Source organism: Vipera ursinii (genome assembly GCF_947247035.1).
Source record: "Vipera ursinii genome assembly, chromosome: 1".
NCBI lineage: Eukaryota > Metazoa > Chordata > Lepidosauria > Squamata > Viperidae > Vipera > Vipera ursinii.
This window is the reverse complement of record NC_139512.1, coordinates 158,911,983-158,938,312: the sequence shown is the minus strand read 5'-3', so window position 1 is coordinate 158,938,312 and position 26,330 is coordinate 158,911,983. Positions and strand designations below refer to the sequence as shown.

At 41.6% G+C, this 26,330-nt stretch overlaps 1 protein-coding gene and 1 long non-coding RNA gene across 4 annotated transcripts in view; one reads left to right on the top strand and one right to left on the bottom strand.

Moving 5' to 3' along the window:
* LOC310631570 overlaps nt 1–3,357 on the bottom strand; it is a 19,345-nt gene extending 15,988 nt beyond the window's left edge. The window contains exon 1 of the long non-coding RNA XR_014490664.1: nt 3,214–3,357. This is a non-coding gene — a long non-coding RNA (uncharacterized lncRNA). The remainder of the gene's footprint in view (nt 1–3,213) is intronic.
* Nucleotides 1,840–26,330, top strand: SP3 (Sp3 transcription factor). 3 transcript variants are annotated; one of them, XM_083348085.1, is made up of 7 exons: nt 1,840–2,328; nt 2,770–2,921; nt 3,176–3,277; nt 12,581–13,937; nt 23,650–23,842; nt 24,161–24,357; nt 24,593–26,330. In XM_083348085.1, the coding sequence occupies exons 1-7, from the start codon at nt 2,322–2,324 to the stop codon at nt 24,907–24,909; spliced, it is 2,325 nt and encodes a 774-aa protein (XP_083204211.1). In that variant the 5' UTR covers nt 1,840–2,321; the 3' UTR covers nt 24,910–26,330. The 3 variants fall into 3 exon arrangements, with proteins under 3 accessions (XP_083204211.1, XP_083204210.1, XP_083204212.1); XM_083348084.1 differs by lacking the exon at nt 1,840–2,328 and having other exon boundaries at nt 2,491–2,921; XM_083348086.1 differs by lacking the exons at nt 1,840–2,328; nt 2,770–2,921; nt 3,176–3,277 and adding an exon at nt 9,443–9,958.

Here is a 26,330-nt window from a genome sequence, read left to right as displayed (position 1 = left end):
GGGAAACATTTAAACTTTTTTTAAAAAACAAAATTTGGTAAATTACACCAAAAAAAGCTGTTTCCAATCTTGTATCTGGCTTATCAGTCTTCAACCAATAAGGATTTGAGCGTTGCTAGTATTTTGAATTAAACAAGAGTTCTTCCTTAATTTTTTGTAGTATGCTTATTAGATTGATTCTCTTACAGAGTTGTGGGTTAAACTTGTACTTTTTCTTTAATTACTGTGCTATGTGTGATAGCAGATGCAGAATAAGAGTTGGAAAGGACTTTGGAGATCCTTCAGTGCAACCTCCTGCTCAAGCAGGAAATCCTATACTATTTCAAATGATTATCCAATCTCTTTTTAAAAACCACCAGTGTTGGAGCACCCACAACTTCTGGAGGTGTCATTCCACTGATTAATTGTTCTAAATGTCAGAAAAATTCTCCTTAGTTCTAGGCTGGGTCTCTCCTTGAGATAATATGCATAATGATTCAGTTCTAATGTAACTTTTTAAATTGATCTTTAATTTATATACTGCCTGGGGAATTGAAAATCACATATTTCTAGAGTTTCTGAGGTTGAGAAACATTGTAGATGACAGTCTACATAAAGGAATGTTAAACATTTATCTAGCTTTGTGATCATTGTTTACAAAACCAAAATAGCAGGAAATTAACACCTCAAAAAGTGGGTCTTTTAGAATTAGGCTATGACCTACTTAACTCCATATAAACACACAGCATTCTACATGGCAGATTGAGATTTCAGGGTTAAGTGCAAGTGAAATTCAGTGAGACCCAGTAACTAAAAAATGCCTAAAATGGATGTTGTGATATAATATTTTGTAGAGTGGGATTTCTAGCAATGGAAAAACCCCATGTAGATATAAAAATGCCATTTCAACCAAGGTTTCATTAAAAAAAACACACCCGCTTTAACTTCACTGGAGAATCAATCCCCAGATCACTTCGAACCAATGGTTATTTCTCCAGAGTTCACTGAGATGCAATTGTTTCTCGGAGGAACAATTCGTAAGAATGAATCCCAATGGAAGTTTTGCCATTCAGTTTTAAAATGTGGATTGGGCCTTCTGTTTTTTTTTAAAGCTAATTCTTTTAAATAAGGCCATTTTACTTGAGGGTGTCTTTTCTACACTCTTTACCAGGATCTGCGAACGATTGTTCTGAAAATCTGAGAACCGGGGCGCTATTTTAAAAACAAAAGGATGGAAAGGCCAGCTCTCCGTTAAGAGAACCCGCAAAGAAAACGACCCCTTGGGGGCCTCGGTCTGAGGCACATCCCTAAGCCCGCTTGGGCCCAAAACGCGCGGTCTGGTGGTATTTTAATGGGGAGGTTTGGGTTCCTGCGCGCTTCTTCTCGTCCTTTCTGTAGCGCAACGGCTGTGCGGGTTCCACGTTTCCTTCCCGCCCTCAGTCCGCTCTGACGAGCAGTTTTAAGAGGCATCCGGGAGAGAAGTTTCCAACCTCTCCCCATGTACACTGAAAGCGGACGCGACCCGCTTAACACCCTAGCGCTCCTGGCCCTTCCGAAGGGCAAGGGGGAAAGCAGCGGCGGGCAGAGCAAGCGTAGGCCCTCCGCCGTAACTGGGCCCTTTTAACCCCGACTCTACGGTGTTTTCGAGAGGGGAGCGGTCTCGCCGCTCCCGCTCCTGCCTGCCCTTCCGTGAGGCAACCAAAGCCCCGGTCTCCTTGGCCCGCAGCGCGGATACCTCCGAGAAGGCCGCGCTCATTGTCTCTCACACAAACCCTGGCAAACAGGAAGCCACCTCGGCAAGAGAAGGAAGGGGGGGGCACCCGCAGCGCAGGAGCGACAGCCCGGGCCAGCCAGTGACGGCGCGGAGCTCGGCGGACCGCAACCAATCAGCTGACGGGAGCGTCCTGGGAAGGCGGAAATTCCGGGCTGGCGGGCAAGGCGGCGGTGGTGGCGGCGGAGTCGGCCGGGCCCCCTCTTCCCTTGCTGCAAGCCCCACCTTTCGGCTTCCTCGCACCGTCAATCAAAATAGGGGAAAACCCCGGAGTGGGCTCCAGGCCGCCGCCGCCGCCACCTCCACCAGCAGCACCGCCGCCGCCCGCGCGCACCATAAGCATGTCCCCGGCAGCGGCCGCGGCCGCCTCGCCTTAGTGGCAGCAGCGGCGGCAGCAGCAGCAGCGGCGCAAGCGGGGCCTGCGCGCGTCGGGCAGGGGAGGGGGGGGAAGAGAGAGAGCGCCTGCCGCCAGCCAGCCAGCGCTCGCTCGCTCTCCTTCCTTCCTTCCTGCCTCTCTCGCTCCCTCCCCGCCTGCCAAGTCGGCAGAAGGCGCCGCTGGCTCCTCCACGCCATGACGGGTACGTACGGGCCCCGGCGGCGGCTCCTGCTGCTGTCGCTCCCGGGTCCGGCGGGCGGGCTGGCGGGCGTCTGCTCGGGAGTGTGGCTCGAGCGGCACTGAGCAGCAGCAGCAGGAGGAGCAGAGCCAGGGGGAGGAGGGAGAAGAGGGGCAGGGGCAGCGGCGGCGGCGGCAGCACGGAGGGAGGAGGAGGAGGAGGAGGAGGAGGGCTGCGCTTGGCGGGCGGGAGGAGGAGGAGGAGGAGAGCAGGGCGGGCTCCTCTGCGCGGGAGGGAGCGCTGGGGCGATGGGGAAGGGAGGGGGCAAGCGCTCCAGTCAGTGACTCCCCTCCCCTCCCCCGCCGCCGACAACCGGCCCACCCCCCCACCCCCCACTCCCCGCTTCCCTCCGCCTTTCTCCTCTCCTCCCCCCCCCGCGCCTTCGCTTCCCCGTTATGCCCGCAGCTCCCGAGAAGCCCGTGAAACAAGAGGAAATGGCTGCCTTGGACGTGGACGGCGGCGGCGGCGGCGGCCCCCACGGGGAGTATTTGCAGCAGGGAAACGGAGCCGCGGCAGCCGCTTCGGCCGACGCCTCTGACGAGGCCGGAACAACCCAGGTAAATGCGGAGCCCGACGTCTCCTCCCTCCCCCGCGGCGATTCTCCCCCCCCCACCCCCCGTCCTGCCCGGTGACACGTCGCGAGCGCAGGACTCGCAGGCGCCCCCGCCGCCGCCGCCGCGCGCGCTGTCCGGAGGGAGGGGGAGGAGGGAGGCGGCGGCGGCAAAAAAGGCCGGCGGGCGGGCGCCCTTCTAACCTCCCCTCCCGCTCCTCTCTCTCTCTCTCCCCCGTCCCCGGCCTGCCCTCCGCCTAGGACACCCAGCCGTCGCCGCTGGCGCTGTTGGCGGCTACCTGCAGCAAGATCGGGCCGCCGTCGCCGGAGGAGGACGACGCCGCTTCTCCATCTGCCGGAGCGGTAAGTGCCCGCCCCGCCGCGCTCGCACGGCCTGCCGGGGGGGGGGGCGAAGAGAAGAGAGGAGACGGCGCAGATCGCCCGCCCGCCCGCCCGGGGGGAGGGACGGGGAGACACCGCATCGTACTGCCCGCCCGCCCGGGGGAGGGACGATCGCAAGGCCGACCTGCCGGAGAGGGGTCCCCAGGCTCCCCTGCCTCTCCAGGAGGAGCCGGTCTCCCTGAGGGATGGAGGAGGCGGCGCTGGGACTTCCCCTCGCCGCGACGCCTTTCCCTGCTTCTCGGCGGGGGTGGGGGACGGGCGGGAGAGAGGCGGGAAGACTGCGGGCTCTCCCCCCTCCCCGGCAACTGGGAGGTAAAGTCGGGGTGTGTGTGTGTGTTTGTCCCCGGAAAAACCGAACGGCCCTCTTTTCCCTCCTTCTTCTTCCTGGACGTCAGCTGTCACACACACACACACACACACACACACCCGGCACCCCACAGTCAGACAAAATGAAGGCTGGGCTGAAAGGCAGGATGCACTTTAAGCAGTAAAATGGCTGTTTGAAAAAAGGAGTCAGTACTCCCTAGCCCAGGGGTGGGCAACCTCGGCTCTTTTATGACTCGTGGACTTCAACTCCCAGAATTCCTGAGCCAGCTATGCTGGCTCAGGAATTCTGGGAGTTGAAGTCCACGAGTCATAAAAGAGCCGAGAGGTTGCCCACCCCTGCCCTAGCCTAGTGGAAGCGAGAGAGCTGCTTTTTGAAGGCCGTTTCTGGGCTGGGTCAGTGTGCGGTTGCAGATGGTGGGAGATAAAAAAGTAGTCAAAACTTTTTTCCCCACCTCCCACCCCTAATGTTTTCGCCTCTTTATGTCCTTTGGGGATTCCTTTAAGAGGGCTTCGGTCCTTGAGGTTACTAGGAACATCTGAAAGGCTCCTGGGGAAAAAAAAAGTTTGTTTTGCCAACTTGAATGAGGAGAGGATTACATTTGACGTGTGATCGTTTCTTGATGGATGACTTGTTTAGTTCATGCCTCAGGAATTTAGCCGTATAAGAAAAAGCAGAAGTGCAGGGTTTTAATGTTGAAAGACTGTGGTGAACACTGCACTTATACCTTGAATGAAAATTTGCACCATTGTTGAGTTTTCTGAGTTTCGTGTTTATTTAGGGTTTATGTTAAATGGGGTAACTATACTATAAGTTATTATCAACTTTGCTGTAACTTAAAAATACACTAATGCAGAGGTTCCCAACCTTTTGGGCACCAGGGACCGATTCCATGGACAGAGGTTTTTCTGTGGATTGGAGGGTATGTGGTTTTGTGTGCTGCCTGCATCTCGTGGACGGGGCTTTGTTTGTGCAGCCTGGTTGCTGGCATGCCGCAGCCCGGTACTGGTCCATGGACCGGGGATTGGGGACCCCTGCACTAATGGATTAAGCATAATAGCTCCATGTAGTAGACAGTATTATCTTCTGAGCACAACAGAAAAGTAATACATGCTTCCAAGTTTATCACTTCTCCGCAGCCTCAATGAGCTAGTGCCTGGAATGAAGCCGGTTTTACATGTTCATACACGTCCTTCCAAATGTGACATAGTGAAAAAAATAACACAGTGTGATCTCACATTTTTAGGCAGCGGAAGAATCTGAATTGAGGTTCTTTGGCATGATAGAAAGTTTTCATCCTAAAAGTGGTCTTGGCCTACAAAATTACTTATGACTTTTAAAGCAGAAAATTGGGAATTTACTGTGTGAATTCGGGACCAAAAGGTGCAAAGAGGTACATGAAGAAAAAAATCAGGAAAAGAGTTTGCCATGGTTGTAAGTCATTGCGGTTGTAAATTGAGGCATCATGCGATCAGATTTGAAGTTAGGATCATCGCTTACCATGGTCATTTACAGAAAACCAGCAAAAAATGACACAGATCATGGCTATGTGGTCATGGAATGCTGTGAATGGCCATAAAGATAAGCTAGTTGCCAAGTATCCAAAATGTCACCTGCCTGCAGGGATATGTGTGGCCATTGTAACTCTGGAAATAGGCTGTAAGTAATTCTGGGGAGGTCTGTCATAAATTTGAATGGTCATTAATGACCAGATGTTAGTTGAGGACTATCTGTAATGCACAAATCAAACTAAAAAAATAATCAGTCTCTGAGTAGCCAAAATAGAAGTTTAGAGAAACAGGTATGCAATCAGCAGTGGACAGGTTTTCAGGCCAGTTAAACACACCTGCTTGGAATCCGATCATGCTCCTAGATTCAGCTCTGGAGTTGTGTGCCTAGCTTTCATCGGTGGGTAGCAGCATAGTATACTATGACTGATCTTGCAAATGGTGTCCCTGATCATAGCGGTACATGCTTTTCTTTAGACCAGGGGGGTAAAACTGCCGGCCTGCCGAAACCGTGCCCACCCCATGCCGGCAATGGGAAAAAAGTCATGATACGTCACGACATGTCATGTGATGTTGTGAGTTTGACAGCTCTGCTTTAGACCCTGCTTTGACTGTTGTTAACTTACGCTAATTTAGAAAGCTAACCAGGATTCATCTTGGTGAATGAGAGACCATCTGAGAAATCTAGGGCTGCAGGCTGACTAGGGGATCAAAATAAGCATTCCAGAAAAAGCAGCGGTACATCACTTCCATAACTCATGAAAAAATTGTGAATGTCCATGTAAGTCATCAAGAGCTGAGACCATCTTGAAGGTGACTTGATTTTTTAAAAATATTTTTTTTCTTGTGAAGTGTCCTTTGCTAGGTGTCTGGAAACAAGAAGCATATGTCTTCGTTTCTAAAACAGCTGTGCTAGTTATTCGTCTACATCTCAGAATTCTGCTTGTGCCCTATGCAAATTGTGCCCCGATTGGCCTTTGTGGGCATGCTTGCTCCACTGCTGAATTAGAGATTTAAATTAGTTGTTTCCAGACAGTGTTGCTGATATATTTTAATGGAGTTATTTTATTTTATCTCCATTTTTTAAAATAATTTGAGTCAGGTTGAAGTGTATGTGTGTGCTATGGTGCATGGTATTCTTTTTGATAGAAAGGCATTTGGGAATTTAGTAAAAAGGGTGATGTTAATATAATACAATGCATACACATTTACAGCAGCTCACTTTGTTTCTTTGTGTAATTACCGAGTGTTAGAAAAAATAATAGTTATTGCATTAATTGCTTATGTTTTTTTTAGTGAAATTGTTTCTATACATTTTGCTATAATTGCTTTTGCTGCCTTTATTTTTGTTGATTTACACACACACTATGTATGTATAGTGTGTATATATAGTTATGTTATAGTCTAGCTTTCTGTCATAAGTAATTCATATATTTCATTTATTCTGTTGTTTACTTCCTGTAGTGATTGTTTTTTCTCATCTGTGCCATTTTCTCCACCCCTGTTCTTTTTGTACATTTGGAAGTTGAACATGAAGTTATTCATACTTTTGGGCCAGGCACCATCTAGGGCTGGATCCAGGAGTACTGTGGGGTAGGCTAAAGCATCCCATCCTGCAAATGAAAATTTGATTTCTAATTAATGTTATCAATAAGGGAAGGACAGTATATGACTTACATACCATAATCAATGTATTTAAAGTCTTTTTTGCATTATGATTTAGAATCACTTAATAAGAAAGTAAAGTTCATTTGAAGTTGATTGGATTTGCTTCTAATTAAATACATTTAGTTTGGGAGTTAAATCTAATAATGTTTACTGTAGATTTTAATTGTATGCACTTGTCCCAATTACATAGTGGCAATATGTATCTATTTTAATTATGTGTTGTTACAAAGACATATTGGATCGTTGAAGACTGACTGCTTAAATCTTTACTATGGAATCTTGTCCATAGTAAAGACTTTAAACAGTCAGTCTTCAAATGACCACCCAGTATGTCTTTGTAAGAACACATAATTAAAATTCCCCAGAATAAATGACTATCAAAATAATGATTACTGGCATCTTGTGTGAGTTAAGCACTTGATTTAGGTTCTGACATTACAAGTAATAACTGTGCTTTTCTTATACTTCATATAAGCTAAAGTTTTTGGTTTCAAGTAGCTTCTGATACCTTGATGATGTTAATTCTCAGAAACAGAGTTGATATAAGATTGTTTAATGTAGTGTAGAACCAATTTGTTTAATATAAACATGTCAAACTTGTGACATCATGTGATGTCGTGCAGTGTATCGGGACAGTTTTGCCATTGCCGGCAATGGGGTGGGTGCGGCTTCCAGATGACGTGTCCGGCCCGTGGGCCGGCAGTTTGACACCCCTGGTTTAATACATTCCCTTAGGTTAACTATTTGAAAGTACTTCTGTAAAATAATCACAAAAGCATTTTTGCCTATTTTTGCCTTCTAGACAATGTAAGTTGTACACGAATGGATAATTCTTTCCAAATAAGCTAAGCCAAAGCCATTAATTAAGCAAATAATTAATGCAGTTCAGAATATATCAAATATTGCATTTGGATATTGATTGGTTGAATTAAGAGTTAATTACAGTTTTTTTGATTGCATAAATAGTCAACTAAGTAAAAAAAAATGGAATCATTTTTCCTCCAATTTCTGTGAACCCAAGACTCATTCCCTCATTTACGATAGTTTAGAAAAGAAACTCTGTGTGAAATAGGGTAGAGTGGAGATAATGCAAAAAAAAAGTGGCCTTGGGGGACTATGAAGGGTATAGCCATGTTGTCTTTAGAAAAAGGAAAGCTATAATTTTCAGCCTTTTAGGAAGGCTTTACTTTAAAAATAACCCTCTCAAAAAGGAAATGTTCTGAGACAGATGGACCTTGGGTGGCTATTTAAAAGGAACATTGGTTTTCAACCCTGACAAGTTACTCTGGTTGCTGGGCTCCACCCTGCAACCCCCAACACATCATCTCTTCGGGTGAGGTATTCAATGTGTGAGCATACTCCTGGTAGCCTACTGGTTGGAAAGCTGCAGTAGAGCCTTGTATGTGGCAGCTTTCTTGGTTTCCTGCTGCTAGTAGTGAAGGAGAGCATATGCTGCTGTACTGAATCAAGATGACTATAATGGAAGGAAAGCAATATGACTGCCATTTTTCCTTCCAGCTATGTTGCTCGGGACATTGGTGGTGGTAATGTAGAGTCCATATAAATATGATCGGGGTGATGTTTGAATTAGGGAAGGTGCACTGAATGGATAGAAGGACTTCTTGAAAACGAAAGTTAATGACAAAAGGAAATTTGTACTTAGGTCATTCATGCCATATCCATACACATTCTTACCTCTCTTTTACCTATCAACAATTATAGCAGATCTTATACATCTATTACTGCCTCTAATAATAGAAACAATAGGCTTTTTTAAAAGAAACCCCCCCCCCCATGAAAATCTAACGTTTCATAATTGTGGCATTTTATTATACAAAACATCATAAATTGCTAAGGTGTTCTTTGTGAGTGACTTAAATTGCTAGTTACTTGCTGACAATAGGAGTTCTGCCGTATTGAGAAGGGAATGAAAAAGTTAAGTCACTTTAGATCAGTTGCTGTGACAAAAGAGTGTTTTAATTGTACACTTGTGTATGAAACACATTTTAGGAAAGTCAACCAGCTGCACATGGAAGACACTGGCAACGGTTACCTGCTTCCTTTGGCAGGACGGATCCTGCTGACCTACAAGTAGATACTCTTCTAGTTATAGAATGTGAAATCTGGGTTCAGACCGATGTGTGCTGCTACTGTTAACCTATAAATACCATTTTATTTTGCTTTCCAATTCTATGAACGTTTTTACTAAGGCAAATAAGCATTTCCTTTATATCCTTAAAGGTAAAGGTAAAGGTTCCCCCGCACATGCGTGCTAGTCGTTTCCGACTCTAGGGGCCGGTGCTCATCTCCGTTTCAAAGCCGAAGAGCCAGCGCTTGTCCGAGGACGTCTCCGTGGTCATGTGGCCGGCATGACTAGACGCCAAAGGCGCACGGAACGCTGTTACCTTCCCACCGTAGTGGTCCCTATTTTTCTACTTGCATTTTTACGTGCTTTCGAACTGCTAGGTTGGCAGACGCTGGGACGAGTAACAGGCGCTCACTCTGTTACGCAGCACTCGGGATTCGACCCGCCAAACTGCCAACCTTTTGATCGACAAGCTCAGCGTCCTAACCCACTGAGCCACCACGTCCCTTTTTTTATATCCTTATTTATCTATTATCTGATGTGTTGAAATGCAAATTGCATTTATTAGTCTGTGACCTAGTTCCCTTTCCTTTTTATTTATTTAGCTGCTCAGTGTCACCTTATAGGGCAGATGGGTGGCATAAAAAATTAATAACTATTTTTACATATCATATTTTATCTTGAACACAACATTAGAACTGACCATACAGTACTTCAGTAATTCCGAACTTGAAGTAATCAAGCGTGCTTATAAGATTTATTCACATTTCTGCGAGAGCTCCAGATCAAGAAAAATGCCAACAAATGTTGAGATGGCAATGCCCATAGATAACAAATTTAATTTTTTTTTTAATTTTGGAATTTCTTGGGATCCCATCTGTGGAGACCATCTATGTGATGATGTGCACAAGTGCCACATTGCCAGCTCCTAACATATTAGATGGTCCTCAAACACTTTGAAAGATGATGGAATGGATTGCATAAAAGAAAAAATTAAGGAGGTCTATTCTTGCCAGCGACATTTTGGAACCAATAAGAATTGGTATCTCACACATGTAAGAGTTCTTTCCGTTGTTTTTTATTGCATGAACATAATGAGAAATGTAGGGTTTTTTTTTTTAAAAAAAAAACAACTACATTTTTACTGTGACTTTTTAAAATGCCCTTTCCACATTCTGAAGTTTCAAGAAACCCCTGGGGAGGAAAATAGCTACAGGTGTGCAACTTTAGCATTTCAGAAAAGTTAGAAGTAGTTAAAAACATTTTCAGTAAGATCATAAGAATCTTGGAAGATGTGTATCTTGCGCATAGTCACTCATGCGCTCGTGACCTCCCGATTGGACTACTGCAACCTCCCTTCGTCCTGTGCGCTCCCACAGGGAGGGTCTTCTCAGGGTGCCGCCGGTAAAAGATTTCCTGCGGACAATACGCAGGGGGAGGGCCTTCTCTGTGGGTGCACCGGCCCTTTGGAACCAGCTGCCTGTAGAACTTAGGACTGCCCCTGACCTTCGCTCATTCCGCCGGGACCTGAAGACCTGGCTCTGAGCTCTCTGGCCTGGACTGAGAATATTAATTGGGATTTTAATTGTATTTTAATTGGGAATTTTATTTCAATTATAATCAATTATAATCTTTTAAATTGTTTTTAAGTTTTGTAATTTGTTGTATTGTTTTTAAAAACCTTGTGAACCGCCCTGAGTCCTACGGTAGAAGGGCGGTATATAAGTCTAATAAAATAAAATAAATAATAGAATCTGACTATATAGAAATCATAGAGCTGTACAACCCTGCTCCTGGTTGCCACATGTATGAAGATACCTTTCAGACTTTAAAGGAAAGAGAGACTGTCATTTCAGTTTTTGAAACTCTGCCCAGAGCATGAGAGAGGGACAGAGAGAAGCTCTGTTGTTCCTTATACTTCTTTGGCTTTGTACATCAAATATTTTAAAAATAACCATGCGGGAAGATTCATGCAAAGGAAAAATATAAGCACATTTGAGTTCAGAAGAAATAGACACCTGTAAGGCCAAGACTAGAAATCACGTATCATTTCCAAGGTTGGGCATAGATAATCTTTGGAGAGTTTCTTAAGTGGGAGATGATTAATAATGTAAACTGTAAGGAGGAAAACTTTCCTATTTTCAAAATTTCTCCAAAACATTTTTAATAGCTAAGTTATAGTGGCTGCGTCTTTTGTACCCATCTTGCATTCTTATAAATGCAGCAGCTAGTATTAAAAAAGGACCGAAGATGTTATTGTGTTAGATTTGTTCATTTTTCTTCCTTGTGAATTTTTTGACCAGCAGAAAAGAGTAGGCTGTGTGTAGTGTTATCTGAAATTTCCTTAATTTATAGAGCTGTGTTTTGAGGGGGAAGAAAGCTAGAATGATTAAGATCTGCAGTTGAGAGTTATAAACTGAAATACCTTGATTTCCAGTGCCCTTATTCAGGCTGACAGTGCCCTTGGTGTGGGTGGAAAGTACTTATTGCTGCTATTTATGCAATGTAATTTTAGCTTAAAATATATCTATTATAAGTATCAGTATAGCTGTGATTCTCCTGTAGGTTCCTGAATCATATATTTCTTAATCTCCAAAAACAAATCACTATCACTTTTAATGACTCTGTAAACCATTTTTTCATTATGCATCTGTCTTAAAACATACTGATGTTTTGAAAATGTAAAGGTCAGCATTTTATTGCTTCAAATGTATTTTTGCTAAGGAGCTACATGTGTAAGTGCAGTATGCATTAATAAAGTCTGAATTGAAAAAGTTTTATAAAGAGGGACATCCAATACACCATAGATGGGGCTAAGAAACTTTGGGATAGGCAATACCCTGATATATGCATATTTGTACAGAATTACTTCCGTCAGGTCAAACTGTTCATATCAGAGGTAATGTCAAAGAAAAGACCTCTTCTGTTTCTTAATGTAAGCAGTCATAACTTGTTAACACAAGAGATGCATAAATTTTGGGCTCCACTTTGGGACAAGTTGATAAACAAATAGGATGTATCTTGCTAATGATAGTTTCCTTTTTATTTTAATTGAGAAATTATGATTAACAACCTCAGAACCTGACAAGTTATCAAACTACCCTCAAACTATGGTTTAATGTTCCAGAGCTGTTGATTATAGTTTTCTAGTTCAGCTAAAGTAGGAATTAGTATATAATAGACATTTTTCTAATTACACTTACTGACATGTAAAAATGAAGAGGCTGAATTGATAGGATTATCTTGTTTGCATGCTGGCATAACAAGTCAAGTTCTATTTCTTGTTCTTCAGTTATTCAAATATATGTATCTAAATGCACAATTTTGGAACTAGTTTCTTTTTAAGAACCCATTGTTTAAACAAACAGTATACTAAGTTAAGCAAAAGCAGGAAAAATACATAAAATACATGTAGCTACTTGCCTGTTATAGGTACTGTTCTACAATTAACAGTTCAGAATTTAGATTAATGTAAGGAATGAATGATTATAAAGTATTTAAAACAACAATGGAAGAAAGATTTCTGTGTGGAGAACAATTGATTTTTTTCCCCATTTAACTTTATGTGGCACTAAGGTTGAACTATTTGGCCTACTAGGTATGTGCAAGTAATGTATTGCTCATCTGTAGTTTGCACAGATGTTTAAATTTGATTTTTTGTTTTTGCTTTTGTTTAGACAGGAGATTTGGCCTCTGTACAGTTAGCAGGAACACCAAATAGATGGGAGGTATTGTCTGCTACACCCACAACTATTAAAGATGAAGCTGGCAATATAGTGCAGATCCCAGGGGCTGCCACAGTAACTTCAAGTGGACAATACGTTCTTCCTCTTCAGAGTCTGCAGAATCAACAGATATTTTCTGTTGCACCTGGTTCGGATTCATCAAATGGCACTGTGTCCAATGTCCAGTATCAAGTAATACCCCAGATACAGACAGCTGATGGTCAGCAGGTTCAGCTTGGTTTTGCAGCTTCTTCGGATAATGGTAGTGTGAATCAAGAAACTGGTCAAATTCAGATCATTCCTGGCTCCAATCAAACCATTATTGCCTCTGGAACATCCTCTAGTAACATCCAGAATATTTTATCACAGACTGGCCAAGTCCAAGGGGTTACAATTGGTGGTTCATCTTTTCCTGGACAAGCACAGGTAGTTGCTAATGTTCCTCTTGGACTGCCAGGAAACATTGCATTTGTTCCCATCAATAGTGTTGATCTAGATTCTCTGGGACTAAGTGGTTCTCAAACCATGACTGCAGGCATTAATGCCGATGGACACTTGATAAGCACTGCACAGGCAATGGATAATTCGGACACTTCTGATAGGACTGCAGAACAGGTTTCTCCTGAAATGACGGAAACAGCCACTGATACAGACTTATTTGTGCCAACATCGTCATCCTCACAACAACTGCCTGTAACCATAGACAATACTAGTATATTAGAACAAAATTCAAACAGTTTGCCCTCTACTAGTGGGCAGGTCCATAGTTCAGATCTTCAGGGAAATTACATCCAAACATCTGTCTCGGAGGAGACACAGGCCCAGAATATTCAGGTCTCAACAGCACAGCCTATTGTACAACATATACAGCTTCAAGAATCTCAACAAACTACGAGTCAGGCTCAGATTGTACAAGGTATTGCGCAACAGACAATCCATGGTGTGCAAGCCACCCAAAGTATATCACAACAGGCTTTGCAGAATCTTCAGCTTCAGTTGAATCCTGGAACTTTTTTAATCCAGGCACAGACAGTGACCCCAACTGGGCAAATAACTTGGCAAACATTTCAAGTCCAAGGAGTGCAGAACTTGCAGAATTTGCAGCTTCAAAATGCTCCTGGCCAACAAATCACATTGACCCCTGTGCAGACCCTCACTCTTGGTCAAGTTGGAACAGGTGGGGCCTTGACTTCGTCTCCTGTTAGTCTAAGTACTGCTCAGTTGCCAAACCTACAAACAGTTACAATAAATTCTATAGACTCTGGAGGTATTCAGCTGCATCCTGGAGACAATGCTGACAGTCCTGCAGGTATTGTAAAACTAATGCTTTGAATTATGGTAAAATTAATCAGAATTATTGAAGCGCACAAAACTTGATGTTGCCATTTAGGAGAAACAAATTATTTCAGCTGCCAAAATACATTTCACTTCATACAGTGAAAAATTCTGATGTTTTTTTCTTGGTTAAACGAATTGGTGATTTGTCAAGTTGACGTTTTTAAAATTATATTTTCCAAATTTTGGATTCCAAAGGATTTTGATACCAGATTTGGACATGAGTCCATTAGCTCATGTCATTTTGGATAGGTTTGAAACAAAAACAAGCTGTTAACAGCATAAATTGATTTTAGAACTGAAACACTAAAATTGGTTCTGAAACAGAAAGTCCAGATGTGTTTTTCTCTTAACCTCATTTTATGAAACCACTTGGCAAATTTATTTTGAAAACGAGGGGTTTCACAAACAGTGCTCTGATATGTGGGCTTGGTAATTATTTTATGGGAAAAAAATTAAGGGGAATATGTATTATTTTTAAAGCACTGTGAGATGTGAAGAAAGTTTTTTCCTGTCTCCAAATAATACAAACTAGTGTCATGAGATGAAGCTCAGTGGTGGAAGACTTGGGCAGGCAATAATAATTGTTATGTGTAATACTTGAATTGTGCCATTTGCTTTGCCAGCAGATAGCTTTTTAATTTAATGTTTTGTCAATGAACGTATCAGTGACTGCTAGTTATGGTGGTTATATATTGTATGTCCTCAGGATTCTGGAAATACGTCATGCAGAATAAAAGTGGAAGTGGACTGTTGCATTCATATCCTCTTTTTGAGCTATACTATTGGCTTCTGTCGCAAACAGGATGATGGACTACATAGTCTTTTGATCTGCTTCTGCTGCATTCTCATTTAAAATGGAATAATCTTTTATCTGGAGGGTTACATGCCACACATTTTTATTATGGACAATATGTGTGCACACGAATATATGTGTGTGTTTGTGTGTGTGTGTGTGTGTGTGTGTGTGTATGTATATATATGTATATGTATATGTGTGTATCTGTTTCATCAGTGGTAGTAATTTATCCCTCTAAAGAGATAGCATTAGAACTTTCCCAACAAACCACCAATCACCTAGTTTGCTCCTACCAATCTCCTGTTCAGCTGTTGGTGAATTGTAGAAAGCACTTTGGAAAAGAGCATGCTATGATAGTTTTGCAGGATACTTACGCCAAATCTTAAAGCAGCGCCTGTATATAGAAGTTGCAATATAAGTTTGAATGGCAACTATTGTATAGGCCAGGGATCAGCAACCTGAAACAGTGAAAGAGCCACTCGGAACCGGTTCCCTCACAAAAGGAAAAACTGGGAGCCGCAAAAAATGTGTGCGCATGTGCGTACATGCGCACATGCGCAGAACAGGGTTTGACTGAAGAGTGGAGCCAAGGCGAGATATGCACCTACCCTGCATATTTGAATTGATTGGTTGAACTTTTTTAGTTCCACTTTTTTTTTTATTGAAAAGTTTTAAGATACAATTTTCCTTTAAAAAACCCCCCTTCCCCCTCCCTCCTCCCCCCCCTACCTCCCCCCCTCCCCCCTCTCTCCTCCCCCCCTCCCTCCCCCCCTCCCCCCCTCCCCCCCCCCCCGGCTTCCCAGAGCTAAATACAAGGTATATATATAAAAAAAAGCAAACATAAACAACCATATACTAACAACTATAAATTCTAAAATCCATCACTCTCTAGCTTATATAGGATAAAACAAACCTTAGCAATATTAAATATATATAAAAAACTAAGATAGAAAAAGAAACACTCTCTAGCTTATATAGGATAAAACAAACCTTAATAATATTAAATATATATTAAAAACAAAAAAAAGAAAAAAAACCCAAGATAGAAAGAAAAAAAGAAAAAGAAAAAAAAGGAAAAAAGAGTTATTCAAATACTACATAACACTTCTTAACCCTATACTTATCCTAAATAGACTCCATCCATTTTGTCCATTCCATGATATAACGTTCTTACAGATAATCTTTCAAATTAACCAAAATCTTCGCCACCTCAACCAAATCAGAAAACTTTAAAGTCAACTCTTCTGTAATCGGCAGTTCCTCTTCCAGTGCCACATCTATAATTATTCCAAACAAAAAAAAGATTGCAAACAAAACTTTAACCTCCATTTAAGAATCTTCTGTATATTCCACCAAACTTTAATCCAAAAAACCTCACCCTTTCCAGAAAACCACCACATATAAAAATATATTGCGTCTACACCCAAATCTTTTCCCACCTCCCATTACTTGACTATAAATACGTTGTAAAAAATCCATAGACTTCTGCAAATCCTGCTATTTTCTCTTTTTAGATCGTTTTGCAGCAGCACGCGTCACCCTCTGTTCTATAGGATCATCCGACGAAGTTGTATCTTGATCTCCTCCAACACCGTTGTCTTCTATCTGACCATCTTCGGCCTCTTTATGCACTCCTTCTCCAGATCCCTTTTCAGCTTCCAGAAGTGTTAATGGCGTTGCCTTTAAAACATTATTGTAGAAATCACGCGCTTGCATCACAGTAACCAGACGGTACCTTTTACCTTCGTGCGTCACCATCAACCCAACTGGGATCTCCCATCTGAACCTTATATCTCTTTGCTTGAGCTCTTGCACAAGAAATGTAAAATCCTTCCTTCTCCTTAAAACCTTTGGAGGAATTTCTTTTAGGACCAAAACTTCTTGATTAGCAATCACAACTTTAGTATCATAAGCAGCTCGTATAACTTCATCTCTAATTTCCCTTTTTGCAAAATATACCACCACATCTCTAGGCAACTTTCTCTGTCTAGCAATCCATGAATTCACACGAAACACTTTATCCATGCCTCCTTTTATTTCAGATGCTGGCTGTTTCAATACTACTTCGAAAGCCTCAGAAACCAGCTGCTTTAGATCTTCCTTAATATTCTCCTTTAAGCCTCTAATTCTAATGGCAAACTGCATCTGGTAATATTGAGCAAGACTCAGTTCCTTATCCATTTTGTCTTCATTCTCCAATACTTTTGCTTCTAATATAGCATTCTTTTGAGTCAAATCTTCTAGCTTTTCCTCCAATTCTTCCACACATCCAGCCACTTTATACACTGAAGACAAGATGTCTACCTTCATCACTCTGAACTTCTGTTCCATCCTCTCCTCCATTCTCTCCTCCAATTTCTCCAATTTCTCCTCCATCTGTGCAAATCTATCATTAATTGATTCCAAAATTACCTGGGTGTGTTTTTCAAGAGCATCTTGTAAGTCCTTTGATGTCAATACATCAGGAGGATGCAGCGCCTGCAGTAATGATTGCTGCACCGGAGAAGTTCCAGCACTCCGAAGAGTTTTAGGGGGTGGTTTAGCCGCCATCTTTTACCAATTGTGACGCACTTTCACTTCAGATTTAAAATCCAAAAAAGTCCATCAAGCTGGAGAGTAAAATATAATAATCCTCTTCACCTTTTCCTCTTGTACCGCTCTGCCTGCTCCTTTAATCCATAGTCATTCCTTCAGGCAGGGGTGGTCGCAGACGCCTGGCTCTGCTCCAAGAAATCAGGAGCAGAGGCGCTGGCCAGCTGGGAGCAGCCCAGGCTACGGGGGAGTTCAATCCTTCAGCCGCCCAAGCCACAAGCTCAGGCGGCTCCGGAGAACTCGACCCCTACCTGGGGGCTCACCCCCTCCTCTTCTCCCGAGGAGGGGGCTTCAAATTCGCCCGAACAGCTGATCGGCGCTGTTTCGGGCGAAAATAACTCAGCTGAGCCGCGGGCAGCCCGGGAAGGCTGTCTCCGGCGCCGCGTAGCCACCGGAAGCCCGTTCCACTTTTTTTTTTTTTTTTGACTGCACATGTCAGAGGACTGGGAGCCGCTGGAGACGGCTGAAAGAGCCGCATGCGGCTCTGGAGCCGCGGGTTGCAGACCTGTGGTATAGGCTATAACCAAATGGAGTGATTCAGCTGTAGTCCAGAAGAAGCAGACGTGAAAGATATTAAGAGAGGTACAAATATTTTTTTGTCCTTTCCCACTGTTTTCCAGATTGCCCTTTACTGAATTTTTGTCTATTTCTTTTGAGTCTGCAAATTTGGGTTTACTTCATATGGAAGCAGTAAACACAAATATGAAAGTGCTTTGGGGAACGGGGAAATGAGAGCTGTGAAATCCATCTTAAAATAAGATTAAACATTTTTTTCCCATAGGAATGCATACAAGGATATTTTTCTTTTTTCTTTTTTGAGTAGATTGCATGAAGAAGGAAATTACTATCTTTGGCCAGGTTTCCTTAGTACATTTTTAATAATGATGATGATGATGGACGGGATCTTGGAGGTCATCTAGTCCAACCCCTGCTCAGGCAGGAAACCCTATACCATTTCAGACAAATGGTTGCTTGACTTCTGATTGGTACTGATACAAATAAACCATTATAATCGTCATTCTGCTTAGTCCTTCATTGTTCCCTGTTAAAAGGATAGGAATCCAGGGGGCAAGAGATAAGGATGTGATTTCTGTCAATATATGATTTTGGCAAGTAATGCAGATTCTCCACCTTCTTAGTCCTATGGGCCATTATTTGGAAGCCTGAAACTGAAGAATGTTTGGTCTAGAAACAGGATTATTGATTAATCACATTGACTCAAAAGCTTTCAAAAACGCACTTTTAAAATTATCTAGGTTTTCTAACCATACCAGAAAACCAGTTTGACGTAGTAGTCAGGGCATCAGGCTAGAAACCAGGAAGACCATGAGTTTTAATCTCACCTTACGCACAAAAGCGAGCTGGGTGACCTTGAGCCAGTCAGGTTCTCTCAGCCCTAGAAAGAAGGCAATGGCAAATGGCTTCTGAAAAACCTTGCCAAGAAAACTGCAGGGACTTGTCCAGGCAGTTTCTGAGATTAGGACATGATTGAACAGAAGAAACAACTTAAAATGTATTTTTATTACTTGTAGTAAACTGCCTATCTTGAATATTGTACATCTACCTTAAAAATATATATATATTGAGTGATATCCAGTTATGATCATGGCTAAAGGAATAGACTATGTTCCCTCTCTTCCTTATAGCCCTTCTGCATCCAGACCTGTTCAAGAATACTGATGGGGAGAGAAGATGAAAAATATCTTTCCTGGTACAGGGGATATTTTTTATCAATATTGGTAGCTTCTGACATATTTGCATACTGTTCTTAAAAAGATAGTTCAGCTTTTTAAATTATATTCTAAGAGAAACTGAAAGACAAGAAAGCAAAGAATTCATACTGTATTTAGAATGGTAGCCAGTAATTATTATTAATTAATAAATGTTTCTTATATTGACATATGACTATCAATTGTAATATAACTTTTTCATGCAGGCTGAATCTTAATGGGTTTCTCAATGTTTGAATAGGTTGCCTTCATCCTCCAAAATTTTATCAATCATGTTTGACAGTTGAGCAGACCAAATGAATTTTCACTTGAAATAGTCCTTTAACAAACATGACTTTACATAATTCTTATATTTCAGATCCATTTTTCTTTTCTGATGATAAAATATATTTGTAGTTTTAATGTAAATATACTTATATATTCAGCCATTTTGTACAAATACATTTAGTTTTAATGAGTCAGGATATAGTAATGAAATAATCTAAGTAAGGACTCAAGTTTGTGGGAGCTCCATGTATGTTTCTTGCTAGTTGAAATTTTAATGCTTTTATAAAGGAACACTTGAAGATATATCTGAATTAGCCAAATGCTACCAAACTTATATTTCAGTAAGAATTCCAATTTTTCAGAATTATTTGAAAATATAAACTATTTATATTTTATCATTTTGGGGAGGGTGTGCTTATGGAGCAACTTGTCTTGTGAATCAAGATGCTAAAACAATTGTTTCTCAGATGTTGCTTTGCTTGGCTAGCCTCAACATCTCAGTATTTCTGGATTGTCATGAGATCACAATTCCTGAACACGTATTGCATGCTGCTGTGGTAGGAACAGAGAATTAGCATTCTTTTGCATGCATGTGAAAGCATAAATGATTCTTTGGTTTTCTGAAAAGTAATATTTGGGGCAAAGAGAATTGAAACCAAATGGATCTGTACCAATGTTGTTCAAGATAACAGTCCTATGTATGCCCCCTTAGCTGGGAATAAATTCTGTTGAACAGAGTAGAACTTGCTTCTGAGTAAAGACTCATAGATTACACTGTGAAAGATCTGCTGGTTTGAGTGATTTACTCATTCTGGCTGGGAGAGATTGCTGTGTTGATGAACATGGAGAAAAAATGAGCTGGACTTCAGTTTATAGGCACATGGTATAAAATGACAGAAGAATTTGGTGGGGCAAAAGCCCTCCCCAAAAAAATGTTCATCAGAAAAGTAAAGGAAGGCATTGAGTAAAGGTGGCATCTTCCCTTTGTAACTCAGAGACGGAGGGGATGGGGTGGGGCGTATGACTATTTCCTACTGGCTATTTTAAAATTATGAGACGGAAGATACGATAGAGGTCCACGGGAGTTGCAGCTGAGCAAAGCTGCCTGTTTGTTGCCTTTGCTTTATAGCTTGGGAGCCTGTTTTTTACTCAAATTTGGAAGCTTGAAGTACACTTTGAGAGGCAAAATAGAGGTAATCTTGTGCGTGTTTCTTGTATATGGTGGTTTTTACACACTTTGGAGTTGAGTAACATTTATTTATTTATTTATTTTATTATTACATTTGTTTGCCACCCATCTCACTATGGTGCCACTCTGGGCAATTTACAACAGTAGAACATAAAATTTAAAAAATGTAAATGTAACAATAGTAAAATAATGAAGCAATAAAAATGAAGCGCAGCAAAATGAACTAGAAGATGGCCTGGAAGAGAACAGGATGCATTGGGTTGGGGGGGGAGAGACACACGTGGGGGTCTAATAGCCACCTCCAGTGTGGTTCTGCTCCATTAGGCCCCCAGGCCAACCGGCAGAGCCAGGTCTTCAGGCTCTTGTGGAAAGGCAGGAGAGTGGGGGGCAGACTTTGCCCCAGTGAGCAGGATGTCCCAGAGGGTTAGCGCTAGGGCAGCCCTTCTCCTGGATTCTGCCAGCTGGAGTTCCTGGACCAATGAAATCTGCAGTAGGCCTCCTTGGCCGGCCGGCACGATTGGGACGGGCCTGCTAAGTGGGATGAGACAGTTCATCAAGGATCCTGGACCCACGCCACAGAGGGCTTTAAACGTCATAATACCTTGAACTGCATCAGGGGGGAAAAAACGGCAACAAGTGCAGCTCACGGAGCGGCGGTGTAACATGGGCCGTTCTAGGGGATCCAAAGACTGCTCATGCACTAGTTGAAGCTGCCAGGTAGAGTGCATTGCAGTAGTCCAGACGAGAGATGACTAGGACTGTACTGACTTGAGTGCAGGGAGTCCTGATCCAGGAAAGGCTGCAGCTGGTGCAGAAATCAATGTTCTGCAAAGGCTTTCCTAGCCACAGCTGCCACCCACTCTTCGAGCAGGAGACATGGGTCCAGGAGAGAATCCCTGAGTTGCAAACTTGGTCTGAATAGTGTAGTGCAGGGGTAGGCAACCTTGGCTCTTTTATGACTTGTGGACTTCAACTGAGCCAGCATGGCTGGCTCAGGAATTCTGGGAGTTGAAGTCCACAAGTCATAAAAGAGCCAAGGTTGCCTAGCCCCTGGTGTAGTGCAACCCCACCCAGAACTAAAGATGTCAAAGAGCCAGATCTTGAAGCTCTGTGTACCCAAAGCCACTCAGCCTTGTTAAGGTCAATCATAGCCTGTTGTCCCCGATTCAGTGCCTACATTCTCCAAGTACTATAAGAAGGTAGGAACAGCATCACTTGGGTCACCAGGTATGGAAATATAAAGTTGAGTATCACCAGCGTACTATTGATACCTCTATCCATGGTGACAGATGATCTCATTCATGTAAATGGATTTTTATATTATATGAAATATGTAGCTTCCTCAACCATCCATCTTTAATACCAATGACAAATTGTAAAATATGTTCTGTGGGAAATTCTCAGTCTCTGGATGTACGTGTGCTAAATAATCTTCTTGAAAAATATTTTTGGTTCTTGTTTGTACTGAATATGAAATTTGTCCAGCAAGGACAATAAGTTAACATGTGTTTCTTAAATATCAATGGCAGTTAGATTGTCTTTTTTTGTTTTTACAAGTTATGCTTGCAACCCTTCACAGGTTTGTAATGATAATCTTCCTCAACAGAAGTTCCTCTTCATAGGTACATATGTCATATTGCAGCAACTTAAATGTCAAGATAAATTAAGTGTATTAAAATATCCTTGATACTGCTGGCAAATATAAAGATGGATATTATTAGGAAAAAAAATAGGCTAATCATAGTTTGGATGCTAAAACAGTACTATAAATGTAATGTAAGTGAATACTTAAGAGTTGTTTGTTTTTTAAAAAAACCCTTTTTATTTAATTGGTATTGGCTCTGTTTCTTTTGAAAGCTTTCCCTTGGCATTTAAGGATTCTCCCCCCCCTTCCTTTGGCATATTAGAATATTACCTTTCCTTGGCCTGGCTTTGCTGTGTGTGGGAAGAATGCTGCTTCCATATATAGGCTTCTTAAGGCTTCCCATTTAGAGTAAATGGCAGCGCTAAAACACTCAACACTGCATCAGGACTGGCATAGTTTTTTGCTGAGCTTTCGTGTAGCTCTGAAGATAAGGAGGGAAGGACAGTTAAATAGTTGCGGCCAGCTAGAGCTGATCCAAGGACAGGAAGCATGTTCTTTTTTGAACAGATGTGAAGGTTGGCTTGCGCGCTGGTGCGGCCATCCCACTTGCACACATAGCTGCAGAACCCCTCCAGCAAATGTACCGTTATTGTACTGGTTTACAATGACCAGTCATTTGTTTTAATTTCTTAATCTTTGCAATTTATGGGTGTATTTTTAATGTGTCAGTTTTATCATTATCGTTACTTGGTATGAAACGTCTGCTTGAGCTGTTTAGACAGCTACACATCAGCTAAGCTCCCAGCCCAAGAGAATGATTCGCAAGGGTTTGTTGCTTTTTAAAGCATTCTTGAAACATCATTTTCACATTTTAAAATCTTCTTTCTAGTTTCAACAGAATTCTTTACATTACATTGAGAAGCCCTCCCTTTTTTTTAAAAAAAAGGCTACTTTTACCCTTTCTAGCTAGAAAAAATATTGCTTTTGTTTGTAACGTGTTTAGTGGTGTTCTTAAAAGCATGCTTAGTTGATTCGACACGTGAAGCTAGATGTGGATTTTCAATAAAGGTAAAGGTTCCCCCGCAGGTGCATGCTAGTTGTTTCCGACTCTAGGGGCCGGTGCTCATCTCTGTTTCAAAGCCGAAGAGCCAGCGCTTGTCCGAGGACGTCTCCGTGGTCATGTGGCCGGCATGACTAGACGCCAAAGGCTCACGGAACGCCGTTACCTTCCCACCGTAGTGGTCCCTATTTTTCTACTTGCATTTTTACGTGCTTTCGAACAGCTAGGTTGGCAGAAGCTGGGACGAGTAACAGGCATAGAGAATGGCTGTTCAATAGAGAAGAGCTTATGAGTAAAAGTACATAAATTGCTATGTGGCATTCTGAGATTGGAATGGATCGATTGGTAAGATAGGATAAACAGATAACGAACATTTTTTTAAGGCTTAAGACCTTCACAGTTTTTTTTCCTTTCTGTGTAATGGGACTGATCGTTGATCTGTAATATCCCCCCCAACCTTTTAGATATTAGGATCAAAGAAGAGGAGCCTGATCCAGAGGAATGGCAGCTGGGTGGTGATTCTACACTGAATACCAATGACCTGACACACTTGCGAGTGCAAGTGGTAGACGAGGAAGGGGACCAGCCACACCAGGAAGGAAAAAGATTGCGAAGGGTAGCTTGCACTTGCCCCAATTGTAAAGAAGGCGGTGGAAGGTAGGCATTTCTTGTCTCATTGTGTAGCATACGTCCTTAAAATAAATGAGGCAAAAGTGAGAGTGATCATCAAACTGAGCACCTGTATCTGTGGGAAATCCGTGCACCTTGCTCTTTCGGTGCCCATGACAGATTGAAGGACGTGTCATTCGATTCAGCGGTGACGGCTCATGCTGCTCCTGAGCTAGTTAATACCCTCAATCACTGTACATCTATGCTGAGGTACACGAGCGCATTTTCTCGCAGTTCAGTATAAGATGCAACCTGTCTTGACGTCAGTGTTTTGAGCAATGTTTGTTTCATTGCCTGTTTTAACAGAGGCACCAATTTGGGGAAAAAGAAACAACACATCTGTCACATACCAGGCTGTGGGAAAGTCTACGGAAAGACATCACATTTGAGAGCTCATCTTCGTTGGCATTCTGGAGAGCGTCCGTTTATTTGTACGTGGATGTTTTGTGGGAAAAGGTTTACCCGTAGCGATGAGCTACAGCGACACAGGAGAACACACACAGGTGACCCAATCTCTCTCTCTATTTTTTTTTACTGATTTCTTTTGGTGTATGGGTGGGAATTTAAAGCACCGGTTAGTCGTTAAAAATGTCATTTAAACATCTTTAGCAGTACTTATAAGTCATATGTGATTTTCTATTTAAAGAAAAGGAAGAGCTGTCAAGAGTTTCAAATTTCAGCTGTGTGAAGGCTACGTGTGCTTTGGTGTGAAACTTCTTTTTTCAATATGTTGAACAGGTGAAAAGAAATTTGTCTGTCCAGAATGTTCCAAGCGCTTCATGAGAAGTGATCATCTTGCCAAACACATTAAAACCCATCAGAATAAAAAAGCTATTCATGCTAGCAGTACAGTGCTTGCATCGGTCGAAGCAACACCAGAGGATACTTTGATTACGGCGGGCGGAACAACGCTCATCCTTGCTAATATTCAACAAGGTTCTGTTTCAGGGATAGGGACTGTTAACACATCTGGCACCAGCAATCAAGATATTCTTACCAATGCTGAAATACCTTTACAGCTTGTTACCGTTTCCGGAAATGAGACAATGGAATAAATATACACAAAATACCTATTAATTGTGGTTATTTTTATACAGTAGTGAGAAGAATATTGTTCCTAAGTTCTTAGATATCTTTTTATTGATGTGCAAAAATTTTTGGATTGACAGTAACTTGGTTATACATGACACTGAAATGCCTTACTTTGTATGATATTCCATAGTATATTAAAATGGTAAAATTGCATGAGTTTTGTAGGTACTTTTGGAATCTAGAAGAGATTAAATTTTACCAACTTGTATAAAAAGAAATTTAACAATGGAAATGGTAGTCTAATCAAATGCATCAATCCTTTGTGGTTTAGTGTAAAAATGAGAACATGTTGGTATTTATCTATTGTAAGATAAAAGTTGATTGGTGAAAGAAATCATGTTATGATAAAAGAAATTTTGTAATTTTCTTGACTGGAATTTTTATTATGCATAACTGACAAATCAAGTTTCCAAGCAAATGTTTCATTGTATAGGCTTTACTTAGCTCATCAAGTTGTCATTTTGAAGCTAATTATTTTAATTAGGTTAACTATGTACAATATTTTAAGCATTACTCTTGTAAGATTTTGAAAATTACATTTTAACATGGAGCTCTAGGGATAGTCACCTTTTAAATCCTGTTGAAAAGCCATGTTTAAAGTTTAATTTTGCCAAAATAATGTCTTGTTAATAATATTCTTTAACTAATTTGGGCAATATAACCGATGTTTAAAATTATTCAAGGCTTAAATAAAAAAAAAAGTTGCTGCATTTTGGGTGATGAAACAAAAATAAAGATAACCTTATCTTGAATAGTGGAGGACCAAAAATTAAGGCTATCCATGTCAATTGCAATTTTTATCTAACCTTGTCTCCAAATACATCTGTCTGCCAGGGCCTTAAAAGCCATCATGTAAATTATCAGTAAAAAAAAGACACATAAGCACTCAGACACAGACACACATATACAAATGCAAATAATAGAAAATCATTTCCATAGGGACAATAGTCCATATTAATATTAGTGATAGTGGAATAAGGGTTTTACAATGCTTTTTTTCTGCCAAGCTTTGGTTAGTTGAGCTGCATTTAAATATCCACATCTTTCTTTTATGCTTCCCTTAAATTGTATGTATCCAGTACATTTAACTGATAAACATATATGTTTTTTATTAAGCTGATTTTTTTTATTTTTTAATTACTGTTTATATTTTCAACTATAAAAAATGTACACTCTTAATTTGCATAGCCAAGGCTGTAAGTGCTCTACCCATTTTACAAAAAAAAAAAAGTACAATAATTGCAATCGTTCACTATTTACAAACATTTGGAAATCTGTTCATTTGTTCAGACCACCTCAAATTTAAAGGCTACCTTATTGTACGTTTAAAAAGTGTATTATAACAGTGTGGTAGTTAATAAAACACTATTTTTTTTCCTTTTGA